Below are 12,277 nucleotides of genomic sequence, written 5' to 3'. Positions count from 1 at the left end.
TAAACACACAAACCAGGATGATGAAAATGCTAATCACTCACTGTGTGTGTGTGTGTGTGTGTGTGTGTGTGTGTGTGTGTGTGTGTGTGTGTGCGTGTGTGTGTGTGCAGGACCTGGCGGAGTCCATCCCTCTCCAGGAAGTGGTGCTGAGCAGAGTGAACTCTGCAGGAGAAGACATCAGCCAGCTGAGCGCACCAGAGGACGCCTCGCGGCTCCGAACGCAGCTCAAATCGCTCAACACTCGCTGGGCTAACGTCTGCCAGCATCTCAACGAGCACAAGAGGAGGTGTGTGTGTGTGTGTGTGTGTGTGTGTGTGTGTGTGTGTGTGTGTGTGTGTGTGTGTGTGTGTGTGTGACAGTGCATCATTATGGGAGAGACATATAGAGTAGTTTGAAATGTGTTCATGTGTGTGGGTGCCTGTCAGATCCCTTTGTAAAAGCAAAGCTCTCCAAACTCCATAGGATGCCTTTTAAGGTGAATGACCTTGTAAACCAGTCGTGACCCAGTCTGTTGTGTGTCTGTCTTATCAAACTGAGCCATCAGGACTTTTCTCCATGGGGGCATTCCTGTCTGTCTCACCCTTCTCCCCTCTTTCCCCCCCCCCCCCCCCACCCTCCACTCCTGCAGGTCTGCAGAGGCCCGTACGGCGAGCGCTGAGCTGCAGGAGAACATGGGCTCTATGCTGGGCTGGTTGGACAAGGCCGAGGGCGTCCTGGCCATCCCTCTGCACCCCGCGGAGCCGCAGCACATCAGAGACACGCTGGGCAAAGTCCAGGTAGCAGCCAGACACAATAGATGCTTCTAGAGAGTGTGTGTGGGTGTGTGCTGATCAGTGTAATGGGATTCAGCTGCTACACGTCTGCAGAGTGGAAATGAGACACGGTGGTTTGTTATAACGTGTGCGTGTTTCATTTAATTGCAGCTTCCTATGAGATGCTATCATGTTTCACTCTGAAATTCAACCTTGGAAACTTTGTTGTTAGTGTGTGTGTGTGTGTGTGTGTGTGTGTGTGTGTGTGTGTACATACACGTGTTTGGTGGAGTTTACATAATTAGAATGAAAGTCGTACATGGAGCTGCTGCAATTATTCCTTATTAAATTCAGCTTCTGTGTATGTGTGTGTGTGTGTGTGTGTGTGTGTGTGTGTGTGTGTGTGTGTGTGTGTGTGTGTGTGTGTGTGTGTGTGTGTGTGTGTGGCAGGAACGCGTGGAGGAGCTTCCTGTGAAGAAGGCAGCGATGGAGGATCTGAACTCCAGAGTCAAACAGATAACGCTTCCTGCCGAACGGCAGAAAGACATCCGGATCATCAACAGCCGCTGGTCTCAGGTCAGCAGCTCCAGATAAGAGTACTAAAGATCTATTAAAATAGGAGAAGGAAATTACAACAACTAAAATCAAGAAGAAATATAATTCATATAAGAGGTTTATTCAACTTTAGATATCTATATCTTGTCTTTGATGTGTTTTGAGGTGTTTTTTGCCTTAAGAATAAGTTTACGACCACACCACCAGAAAACCAGCGTTTGTGTGCCTGTCCTTGTTTAGGTGTCCAAAGCTCTGCCTGAGCGTCAGCTGGAGATCGAAGGTCTCCTGAGGGAGCTGGAGAAGCTTCATGGCCAGATGGACGGCTTGTCGGCCTGGGCGTCCAGCACCAGGGCCAGGCTGGAGCAGAGCCCCGAGGAGCCTCCTCCCAGGGTGGGACACGCCAACGGTCTATTTAAATGAAACCTTTTCCACGCGGTGCTTTACTTCTGTCTTGTCCTGTTTCACCAGCTCCTTGAGGAAGTGCACGTGAAGCAGCCAGAGGTGGAGTCAGTCTTAGAACGAGCAGATCAGATGTACAAGGACAGACCTCCGAGCCAATCAGACAAGGTGAGGAAATCAAACAACCTATCGGTGATTTATCTCTTGAAAGGAACCAACAGCATGTTCACTGGCTCGTCTGAACAGTGAACTCTTTGACTCTGTGGTAACAGGTGAGGTATGTGAAGCTGAGGGACGACTGGACTGTGATCCTGGAGCTGCTGCGGCAGCATAAAGAGAGGATGGCCGCTCCGTTACTGGCCAAAAAAGCCCGTAAGACCTAATTTTCTTCGGTCCACGTGTAAACCTCCATGTTAGAAAATAGATGGTTTAAACGTGGGTGTGTGTGTCCCAGATGAAGGTCTGACAGGAAGTTCCCAGCCTGAATCTGCGGCGCTGGCTCAGTTCAACAAGTCCTGGGCGGAGCTCACCGATTGGCTGACCATGCTGGATCACATGGTGCAGAACAAGCGTGTGGTGGTGGCCGACCTGGACGACATCAACGACAACATCAGCGGGCTCAAGGTGATGACCTCACAGAACGCCGTTAGCAACAAACGAGGGGCGGAGCCAGCAGACTTTTCATATCATATCTGATCTGATAAAGTGCAATAATGAATGTAGAAATGAATCAATAAACTACAAATATTGATTTTGTTTTTTCAGGCGTCTCTGCAGGAGCTGGACCAGCGGCGCCCCCTCCTGGAGAGACAGGTCACAGCAGCCCAGAACCTGAAGAACAAAACCAGCAACCAGGACACACGCAACGCTATCACTGAACGCAGTATGTCTCACACACACACACACACACACACACACATCATCTACACACAATGCACTTACCTGCCTCCTCTGTCATCGCAGTGGACAGGCTTCAGTCTCAATGGGAGGACTCTCAGACCAAACTCTCCGACCGGATGAAGCAGCTCCACAACATGCTGCAGGACTCCACCGATTGGCTGGATGCCAAGAAGGCAGTGGATCACCTGATTAAGCGGGCCAGTGAGAGGTTGGAGTCCTGGCAGGCGATCACGTACACAGTGGAAGACGTGAAGAAACAAAACACCGAACTGAAGGTGAGTCAGAAATGTTTGGCAGGCTGAGGTTTGTTTGTGTCTAAATTAACATAATAACTATTCATGATTTAGAAGCACACAGTGTTTGTGAGATTGACAAACAGATGGCTCCAAAACAAAGCCACTACTACTGAGGCTGACACCAAAAAAAGGTGTATTTTAAAATTCAGTTTAGTCAACGTCCCTCTTTCCTTTCCTGCCGTCCGTCCTCAGCTCTTTGCCAAGGAGCTGCAGCAGTGGCAGGGTCAGGTGGACGAAACCAACGCACTGGCCGACAAACTGCTGACGCTGTACGCCAATGACGACACGCACAAGGTCACCCAGGTCAACAACAACATGATGACCACCTGGACACACATCGGCAGGCGGTAATGAGCCACACATTAAATGGATATAATCACCACTGAACACAACGTCTCGGCCTTTAATACTGTTGATAATTTCATGTTAAAACATAATGGAGTACCACATGGTTCTATGCTTGGCCCACTTGTATTCTCTCTTTACTTCACTGTCCAGTTGGAGTTTTTTAATGTAACATGTATCCTGTGGTCCTCTCCAGTGTTGCGGACAGGGAGGCGGCTCTGAATGCAGCTCTGAAGCTGCTGCAGCAGGCCTACCTGGACCTGGAGAAGTTCCTCAACTGGCTGACGGAAGCCGAGACCACCTGCAACGTCTTAATAGACGCCACCACCAAGGAGAGGATGCAGGAGCAGCCGGAGGCCGCCAGGAACCTGCTGGCCCAGTGGAAGGTAGGACCGCTGGTGTACACCTTCCTCCAGACACTGAAGCTCCAATGTATTCTATTTTTTGCTCTTTGGCTTTATAATCTCAGAGAATATTCAGGTTTTCTCAGAAACGTCATCTCTGAAATTCTGAATTTTCTCTCTGAATATTACCCGTCTCTTGGTTCTGTCATTTTTATTTTTTTGAACCTACAATGGCCCTAATACTCTGTTGTCCATCAGACATGGAGTACATTTCCAGTTCGTGACCCAGAGTTTCAGACTTGACCTTCTGCCCCGGCTGGTATGACAGGAATGCTGACATGGCAGCAAAGAGAGATCTCATTGGTCAGTCGCTGCCTGGCAGACAAATGCAAAAATCTCCCCCCCACTGCATTGTGGGTGTTGAAGGGAAGGCTCTGTTCTGCAGAGAACATATTTTGACCCTCGGCCGTCACCCTGCACCCACACACTTTCTGGTGGAACGCGCACACACACACACACACACACACACAACGTATGCACTGTAAACTCACATGCAGCATTTTGGGAAATGAATTTTCTGATACACACTTCCTCGCTCTGTCAGTACAACAGCAGGCCTGTATGCAGAGCTGAGATAGTCTTCTGTGTCCAATTATAATACGGACGGCGGCGAGGCATCGCGGTGCACGGGCTACAACGCCGCACGCAGATAACGCTTAATTGGAAAATGAGCACACTCATCGTTTATGCAGCCTTTCAAGTTCTTCCTGCCTCTCTCCTCTCGGTCTCACCCCCTCTGTCGTTCAAAGCCTGACTCACCCTCCATCCCCGTCTCCCTTTTCATGGGTAACAAACTCTCCCTCCCGCTCCTCTTCATCTCCAAATCTCGCTGTTTGTCACACGTTGAAGCCGAGGGCATGCTTACGCAGTCACATCGCCGGCTAATCTTCGGGGACTAGAAGAAGATGAAGCCTCTTCTGCTACTTCTACTTGACGTCTAATTTTTGTAAAGTTTTGAGGATGCTGCGCAGGAAGGTCTACCATGTTCAGGTTGGGAAAGAAAATCTAAATCTTTTACAAATACGAATTGTAATCCTAAAGCAAGGCATTTACATAGTCTGTGTGCTGAATAATGTCCAATGTCTCAAAGCATGTGTCAGTTTTCCTCTAATATCTCTATAAGTTGTTCCCACTTCCTCGTGATATCTTCTCTATCGGCTATCAACGATATTTTGGACCAGATTCCTATCCTTTAAGGCCTTTACAAACCCGGTCGTGACCTGTAAACAACCTGAAAATATCAACACAACTATTCATAGCGGCAGCAATGCATATTTAAAACAGCTTCAGCACTTTTTAAAGAAACGTTTTGAATGGATTTGGACAAATCTAAGTTAGTTTCCTCTGAATTTGACATTTTTCCAAGAGAATTCCCTCCAAATCTGCTAATCTGTTTGATCTGTTTTATAAATACCATTTTGCTTTTCTACATTTAGTGAAATACTTATTTGTCATCAATTTTTAATATAGTCCCGACATAATTGTAACTTTGGTTGCTTTGAAAAAGTGCTTGTAATTTGGATCACGACATTAACGTCCACAGTGGGATCTATTTCTGACTTCAAAGGCATCAAAGTTTGTGATCATATGAAGGCGAAGGTTGATACAGAAGGATCAGAGAGCTTTTAGATCACAGAGCAAACTTTCCACAACTATCCCACCTTTAATACGTCAGCCAGCCTCCACCTTCACTGTCTCCAGAACTTTCTATTTGTCCTATTGTTTGGTGCAGTGACCCATTTTACCCCTCAGGTATCATGAACATTTCATGTCATCTCATTTATCCTCAAACTTTAACAGGGCGTGCTCCTCTATTAACACACTTTGTGTGGCTTTAGTCAACATTTAATGAACAAAGGGAAAACGCTAGTGGGGTTCAAGTTCAAATTTGAGCCTCAAACAGTAATTTAAATGCCACCACGTGACACATTTAGAGGGGAAACGTGAGCTCGACTTTAAGAATTGATTGATATTTGTTATTTTTCTCCCAGTAAATCACTCAGTGGAGACAAAGTGGTTCTTTAAAAAGACATCATCATTTCATTTACTGACGGATGGAGCTGTAAAAATGTGACTTTCTTGCCTTTTCCCCACTTCACAATGCTTGTACTTTGTTCCCCGCTGGGTTTTGAACATTAAGAGTTTCAATAATGGACTTCCCGTAGGAAAGCGGCACACGTGTGGGACCGCCGCTCTCTGGGGATCTGAATGTCAAAAAAAATGATAGACATTTCAGCGCTACAAATGGTTCTACCCGCCATACGTTAAGCCCTGCGTTACGGCTCAATCCTGGCTGCTTTTAGCGAGTAAATCACTATGAGTGCACTCTGAGCACTCGAGCAGTGAAAAAAGTGAATTCCTTGAAAGATTGCTCCAATGACCACTTAAAAATAAAGTGTGTGCTCCAACAGAATGTGTGTGTGTCTCTAGGACCTCCAGGCGGAGATCGACGGCCAAACAGAGCTGTACCACTCCCTGGATGAAAACGGCCAGAGGATCGTGACGGCGCTGGGGGACTCGGAGGACGGCGCTCTGCTCCAGAGACGTCTGGACAACATGAGCCAGCGCTGGAACGATCTGCGCAACAAGACCCTCAGCATGAGGTGAGGGGAGGCCGGGGTCAGGCTTTGTCCCGGAGTTTACACAACGCACCGGGAACAAAAAGGAAAAAGGCCTCTGTTTGTGTTCCCAGGGCTCACTTGGACTCTGAGACGGCCCCGTGGAAGCGGCTCCACATGTCCCTGCAGGAGCTGCTGAACTGGCTCAGGCTGAAAAGTCAGCAGCTGGAGAAGGAGCCGCCTGTTGGGGGGGACGTCCCCGCCGTCCAGACGCAGCTGGACACACACCGGGTAGGAGGACACACACAGACAGACACAGCTTGTCTCCGCCACATTTTTGTGTCTGATTCTGGAGTCGTTTTTTGAGTTTTTCCCACACAGTCTGTTTTTTTGCCTCATTGAAATACATTTTTTGTTGAAACTTTGCCTGGTACATATTCTCTGAGATGAGGTTGTGTGGGGACAGAGGAAGGGGCGGGCCTTCTCTCCATTAAGCTCGTTTTACCTCCTCACAGGGCTTCAGGAGGGACTTGAGATCTAAAGAGCCGGTCGTGACCAGAGCTCTGGACGACGTGGGAGTCTTCCTGTCGGAGCTGCCTCGAGAGACACCTTCACCTGAACAGAGAGGTGACACAAGCACCATTCATTCCTGACTAATGTGCATCTCTAGTTCTACCTTCTCTCTGTTTGTATGTCAGGTTCCTACTAGAACATGTGTATGAGGCTGATTTGTTTCTTTATGAGGTGTTTGAATCAGTTCAGGAGAGGAGTTTCTGTACTTGGACTTTAGGTTTTGACACATTTTAGATGAATACAAAACTATAAAACACACCGAAGGAAAGAGAAGAAGCAGAAAACATCCCATCCATCCATCCAGTCCACGGGGAGAGAAAATAGTTCCTCCATGAAACTGCTCACAACCAGGCTCGTAGGTTTATCTAAAAAACTAGGTCATGATTTCTGTAAAAAAAACATTTCTGTTGAGTTTTCAAATGTATTTTTTGAGCTCCACACACACACACACACACACACACACACACACACACACACACACACACACGGCGGTTCCAAGGCCCGGCGTGAAAGCAGCTGAACTTTAACTGCAGCTCATTCCAGCGACTCAAAAGCAAGCGGAGAACACAGAAAGACTCCAGCTGCTAACAAGCACTTACTTCCTCCCAGAAAGTCGTTATGTCCGTGCGATCTGACCTTCAGCTGACCTGCAGCCGTTGGGGACGTCTCAGAAGCAGGATCGACACAATGCTTTTCAGCATAATGCCATTTCCCTCTGGTTTAAACTCAGCCGGCTTTGCTAGAAGACAACCTGTGGTTTGACTTTTACGTGAGTCAGTCAGTCTTTACTGTCACGGCGACCGCTTATGCTTTTGGGTTCTGGTTGAAAGAGTTGAAGGCTTTTGAACGGAGGTTGAACTGTGACCAGGAGAGGACATTCAATGGGCAGCAGCAGGAGCTGCCCATTGAATGTCTTCAGGACAGGAACAGGGCAGCACCCTGAATGGATCCCAGCAGCTAGAGAGCTGGAGAAATAAGGGCGTTTAGATGTGTGAGGATACACATTGTAGCTTCTTTCTTCTCTCCACCCCTCAGATATCAGCCCGGAGGAGCGGGCTCAGAACGTGGGCCGAATCCTCCGCAAAGAAGCAGACGACGTGGTGACCAGGTGGGACAGGCTCAACGCCGACTCCACCGACTGGCAGAGGAGACTGGAGCTGGCCCTGGATCGGCTGATGGAGCTCCAGGAGGCGGAGGACTTGCTGGACGGGCAGCTGAGGAAGGCAGAGATGGTGAAGGAGGCGTGGGAACCTGTCGGTGACCTGATCAATAACCTGCCAGAGCATATCGACAGAGTCAAGGTCAGATCACATTCTGCAATATGTCCCAATTATAACATATGGTAGTGGTGCACTTCAGCCTCTTGTGGCCAGAATTAGTATTGCAACAGCAAACCCAAAAAAAATCACATTTTTCATAAATACAGGAGAGAAAAATAACAGATAAAACAACACATTTATTTCTTCACACTTGCCTCTCAAGGTTTCCGTAAAGTACTGTTTTATTGTCAAAGCTTTTACCCCTCTCTACATTTTATATCTGAAAGCAAGTGATATCACGGTTGAGAAGACGGCTGACTTTTTTGATTGTAGTGTTATTGCCTCGGTTAGCCCAGCAACGTTGCGTTCATGCTCCTTAAACCCGTCGGCATTTTCTAAACAACATCAAGCGCCGCACGAGCAGAACAAGATGATGGATGCGTCTGTTTTCTCACTGTTATGGTGGGGAACAACCTGTCTGCTTCCCATCTGCCGTCTCATCGCTGTGACAACGCAGCATCACACACACAACCTGACAGTGTAATGTGTGTGTGTGTGTGTGTGTGTGTGTGTGTGTGTGTGTGTGTGTGTGTGTGTGTGCAGGAGTTTCAGGAAGAGATCGCTCCCATTCAGGATGACGTCATACACATGAACGAGTTGGAGTCCACTTTCGGTCCACCCGACATCCAGCTGTCGCCTAGCAACCTGGAACGCATTGAAGATCTCAACACGCGCTGGAGGCTGCTGCAGGTACACACACACACACACACACACGTATACATACATATATACATTTATAGAGTTAAGTGACGTCAGACAAGGATGCCCTACAATAAACATGTCAAGCATAATCTTTTTAGTTGAGCATGAATGTTAAAAAAAGTATTATGTGAGGAAGCTGTAAGGAAAACACACACACACACACACACACCATGTGTCGGTGATCAGAGGCAGCACAGAGTGTGCCTCCATCAGTCTCACTCAAGCCAGCGGCGGCCATGCTGGAAGTCAGACTGAGTGTTACCGGGGGTGACAGAACGAGCCAATCAGCTGCCAGAGAGGCCAACTAATGCCGAGGAATCCCGGGCGGAGATGGGCGCCGTGGTGACACGGCGGTGACAGGACCAGACGGCCGGTCTCTCTGAAGTCAGCGCCTGACCAGATGCTTGCATGCACACACACACACACACACACACACACACACACACACACAGTGATGTTCTGAGTGAAGGTGATCAAATCAGTGTAGTTGATGTAGACAGACAGAAAGGTGGTGTAACGTCCTATTAAATGCAAACAGCAAGTTTTCTATATTAAACTCCATAAAACTAAACATAAACAGGAAGAATTCAGCCCTTGCTTGTATGTTTCTGCCTTAAAAGTCCTGTTGAGCTCTTAAAAACTACTTCCCCTGTTTGCTTTCCTTGCTTTCACTGAGGGAAAGGACACGTCTGTGTGTTTGCACTAATATACGTGAGATGATATGAAATAGTTTGAAGAGAATCAAGTATTTCACTTGGCCAGGAAAGAGGATTTCATTGCCAGATTTTTGTGAAAAGTCAGTTTGTATTGCAGGTGGTTCATTTGGGAGTGGGATGTTTGCCCGGGAATTTTGGCATCACTTTTAATGGAAGGGTGATGGATGGAAATGTGTGTGTGTGTGTGTGTGTGTGTGTGTGTGTGTGTGTGTGTGTGTGTGTGTGTGTTACCTGCACATTCAGGTCACTTTAATTTGTTCACAGCGTTGTGTCGTGCCTGAAAGGTCGACTCTGATTGGTTGGTGCGGGGAGTCATTTTTGAGAAATTCCTCCTCAACAACCCCACTCCTCTCGTTTTGTACGCTCCTGACTAGGTTACCGTGGATACGGGGAAAAGCAACCCAGCCAGAAATGGATTGGGTGAGGTGGACTCCAAGGTAATTTCAGCATTAGAGGTGTAAAAGGACTGATCACGTCGTCATCGTCATCTGTTCTTCATCTCATGAGTCACACTCGTCTCCTGACGACGTCATCGACGGTCTTCGTATTCCGGCTGCTTAATCAGCCAATCTGTCCACTCAGGCTGGGTATTAATAACCCGCCTCGTTCCCTCCATCTCCCGACAGCCATGGCAGAAAGTTGAGCTGTCTTTCAATGATTCACTTTCTCGCTCCCCTGAACTTAAATCCACGGCCAATCAGTCGTGTTGCCTGGGAAACGTGAGACGGTTGAACATCAGTGATTACAGACGCGCTCCAGCCCTCGCCTCCCTCCGGGGACGAGGAGGATGCAGTCAGCTGTCAGACGCCGGGACCACGCTGAAACCATGGCTGCCTGTTCATGTGGATTCTACATCCCATCAGAAAGGTTCAGGAGCCTTTTAAGGCCATTACATTTCACAAGTAAATCATATTGACTGTGGTGATAATTGATCGTAAGGCCTCTGGGGATTCCCACCTCGTATCTATGGGAGCTGCAGTGCAGTAGGAAGACGAGTACCATCAAAGTTCTCATGACATCCCTGGTTGGTCCATTGAGTTTTAGCATTTCTTGGTTTTCATCCTCAAACTGCATGAATCATGGCTGACATACTGTCACTCTCACTTTTATATCCTCACTGTTTTCCAGCGTCCTCTGTACTCTAATATGAAACAATCTTATTGGGCATCTCCTGACCTTTGAACTGGAGGATCATTCCTAGAGTGATCCAATAAAGTTAAAACAGGAGAACATGAGGTTATCGTGAAAGCAACCGACGACATTAAGTGCTTCCTTGGAAGACGAGCCGATCTAATGAAACGCCTGTTTGTCTCCATCAGATCTCCATCAACGAACATCTCAAGCAGCTGACCGACGCTCACAGGGAGTACTGCCTTCAGCACGGTGCGTAACACACACACACACACACACACACACACACTTGTGACTGTGAACGCATCACTAAGTGAATAAAGAAAGAAGATCTAAAGACTCGCTCTGATCTGGCTGATTCTCACTGAGCCGATGATGATGCATTGATCTGTTTATGCAACTTGTTTATTTGAGGTTTTAATCACATAGAGATGAAACACCCCATTGATTGCTGCTACCATGACGACTATTATTAATACGTATATAATAGTTTAACTAAGACGTAATTAATCACTTTCTCCAGCAACTTAATTCACAATATTGTCCAAAAACCCCAAAGAAAGTAAAGCAACAGCATCGCTGTTTGTCTCTCCACGTATTCCAGCAGCACGTCAAAAAGTAGGTCAGACATAATGTGGAAGTCGCTGCTGACTCGGCATCGGAGAGGTGTGTGAGCCCGTTTGTTTTTTCATTTAAGGACGTCCACCTGGAGCCACTCATCACACCGCTGGCTGCTCTTTCCTCATCAATTCTCTTTAGTTTAATTACAGCTCATCTGCAGAGTAATTAAAAGACCACGGATAACAAAAGATCATAACATTGCTCACACGCCCGCGGGGGTGATTAACATTGACGAACCACGGGAGGGGGGGGGGGGATGAGAAAGGGAAGAAACAGAAAGTCAAATTCAGGTAGAAATGAAGTGGTTAAATAGCAGTGTTCTGTGAGATGGTGGGGAATAATCCCGTGTTGGTGTGCGGGGATGAGACATTACTCATCGTGTCACATTTGAAATGTTCCATCTCGCTGGATAATGGAGATGTAATCAATGTAGCAGGACGGAGAGAGAGCTGATGATGGGCTTGTAATAAGAAATGACAGAGAAGATGATGATGTGAGGATGTGTTTCATATCTCAATGCTAATACTGCATGTGTCCTGGCAGCGTGCCGATGATGCATCCTCCCGTTTTTTAACTGCGCCAAATTTTACCTGTGGGGCACAATAACGCTTATACGGCGGGTACTTCCAGCCAAAGCGCTCTGATTGGTCAGAGATGCATTCCAACTGTGCTGACAATTCCCACAAAGCCTTTTTTACGGCTCGAGTGCCGACTCTCGTGGGCGCAATAAGTGAAATGATTAGCCATATTTCTTCTTTTTCTGCTGTTTTTCATTATCATGCGTATATTGCGTTGATTTTTTGGGGGTAAGTGCTGCGTCCACGTTCCTTGGATGGGCGTTAGACCTACAGGATGTTGATCGTGCAGTAAAATGCACACGTGTGAGCGGTTTAATAGCCTGCAAACAAGTCGTTGTGACCCGTGTTTCTCTGTCTCAGCAGGATCCGTAGAGAGCCCCTTCGAGCAGGGCGTCTCCCCCAACAACGTGCCCTACTACATCAAGTAA

General features: G+C 47.5%; 1 protein-coding gene across 1 annotated transcript in view; it reads left to right on the top strand.

Moving 5' to 3' along the window:
• LOC311009907 (dystrophin-like) overlaps positions 1-12,277 on the top strand; it is a gene marked incomplete at its 3' end in the record, with an annotated part of 116,200 nt that extends 103,923 nt beyond the window's left edge. Inside the window, exons 49-66 of the mRNA XM_084004349.1 lie at positions 111-286; positions 629-776; positions 1,203-1,328; positions 1,548-1,697; positions 1,776-1,874; positions 1,979-2,078; positions 2,161-2,330; positions 2,472-2,589; positions 2,670-2,881; positions 3,095-3,249; positions 3,444-3,633; positions 6,082-6,254; positions 6,344-6,500; positions 6,725-6,836; positions 7,818-8,083; positions 8,645-8,791; positions 10,839-10,902; positions 12,213-12,277. Coding sequence (XP_083860475.1) covers positions 111-286; positions 629-776; positions 1,203-1,328; positions 1,548-1,697; positions 1,776-1,874; positions 1,979-2,078; positions 2,161-2,330; positions 2,472-2,589; positions 2,670-2,881; positions 3,095-3,249; positions 3,444-3,633; positions 6,082-6,254; positions 6,344-6,500; positions 6,725-6,836; positions 7,818-8,083; positions 8,645-8,791; positions 10,839-10,902; positions 12,213-12,277 — 2,628 coding nt within the window. The remainder of the gene's footprint in view (positions 1-110; positions 287-628; positions 777-1,202; positions 1,329-1,547; positions 1,698-1,775; positions 1,875-1,978; positions 2,079-2,160; positions 2,331-2,471; positions 2,590-2,669; positions 2,882-3,094; positions 3,250-3,443; positions 3,634-6,081; positions 6,255-6,343; positions 6,501-6,724; positions 6,837-7,817; positions 8,084-8,644; positions 8,792-10,838; positions 10,903-12,212) is intronic.

This window comes from Eutrigla gurnardus (assembly GCF_963514095.1).
Source record: "Eutrigla gurnardus genome assembly, chromosome: 24".
NCBI lineage: Eukaryota > Metazoa > Chordata > Actinopteri > Perciformes > Triglidae > Eutrigla > Eutrigla gurnardus.
Note: the sequence above shows the minus strand (reverse complement) of the source record. Positions and strands in the feature narration are given on the sequence as shown.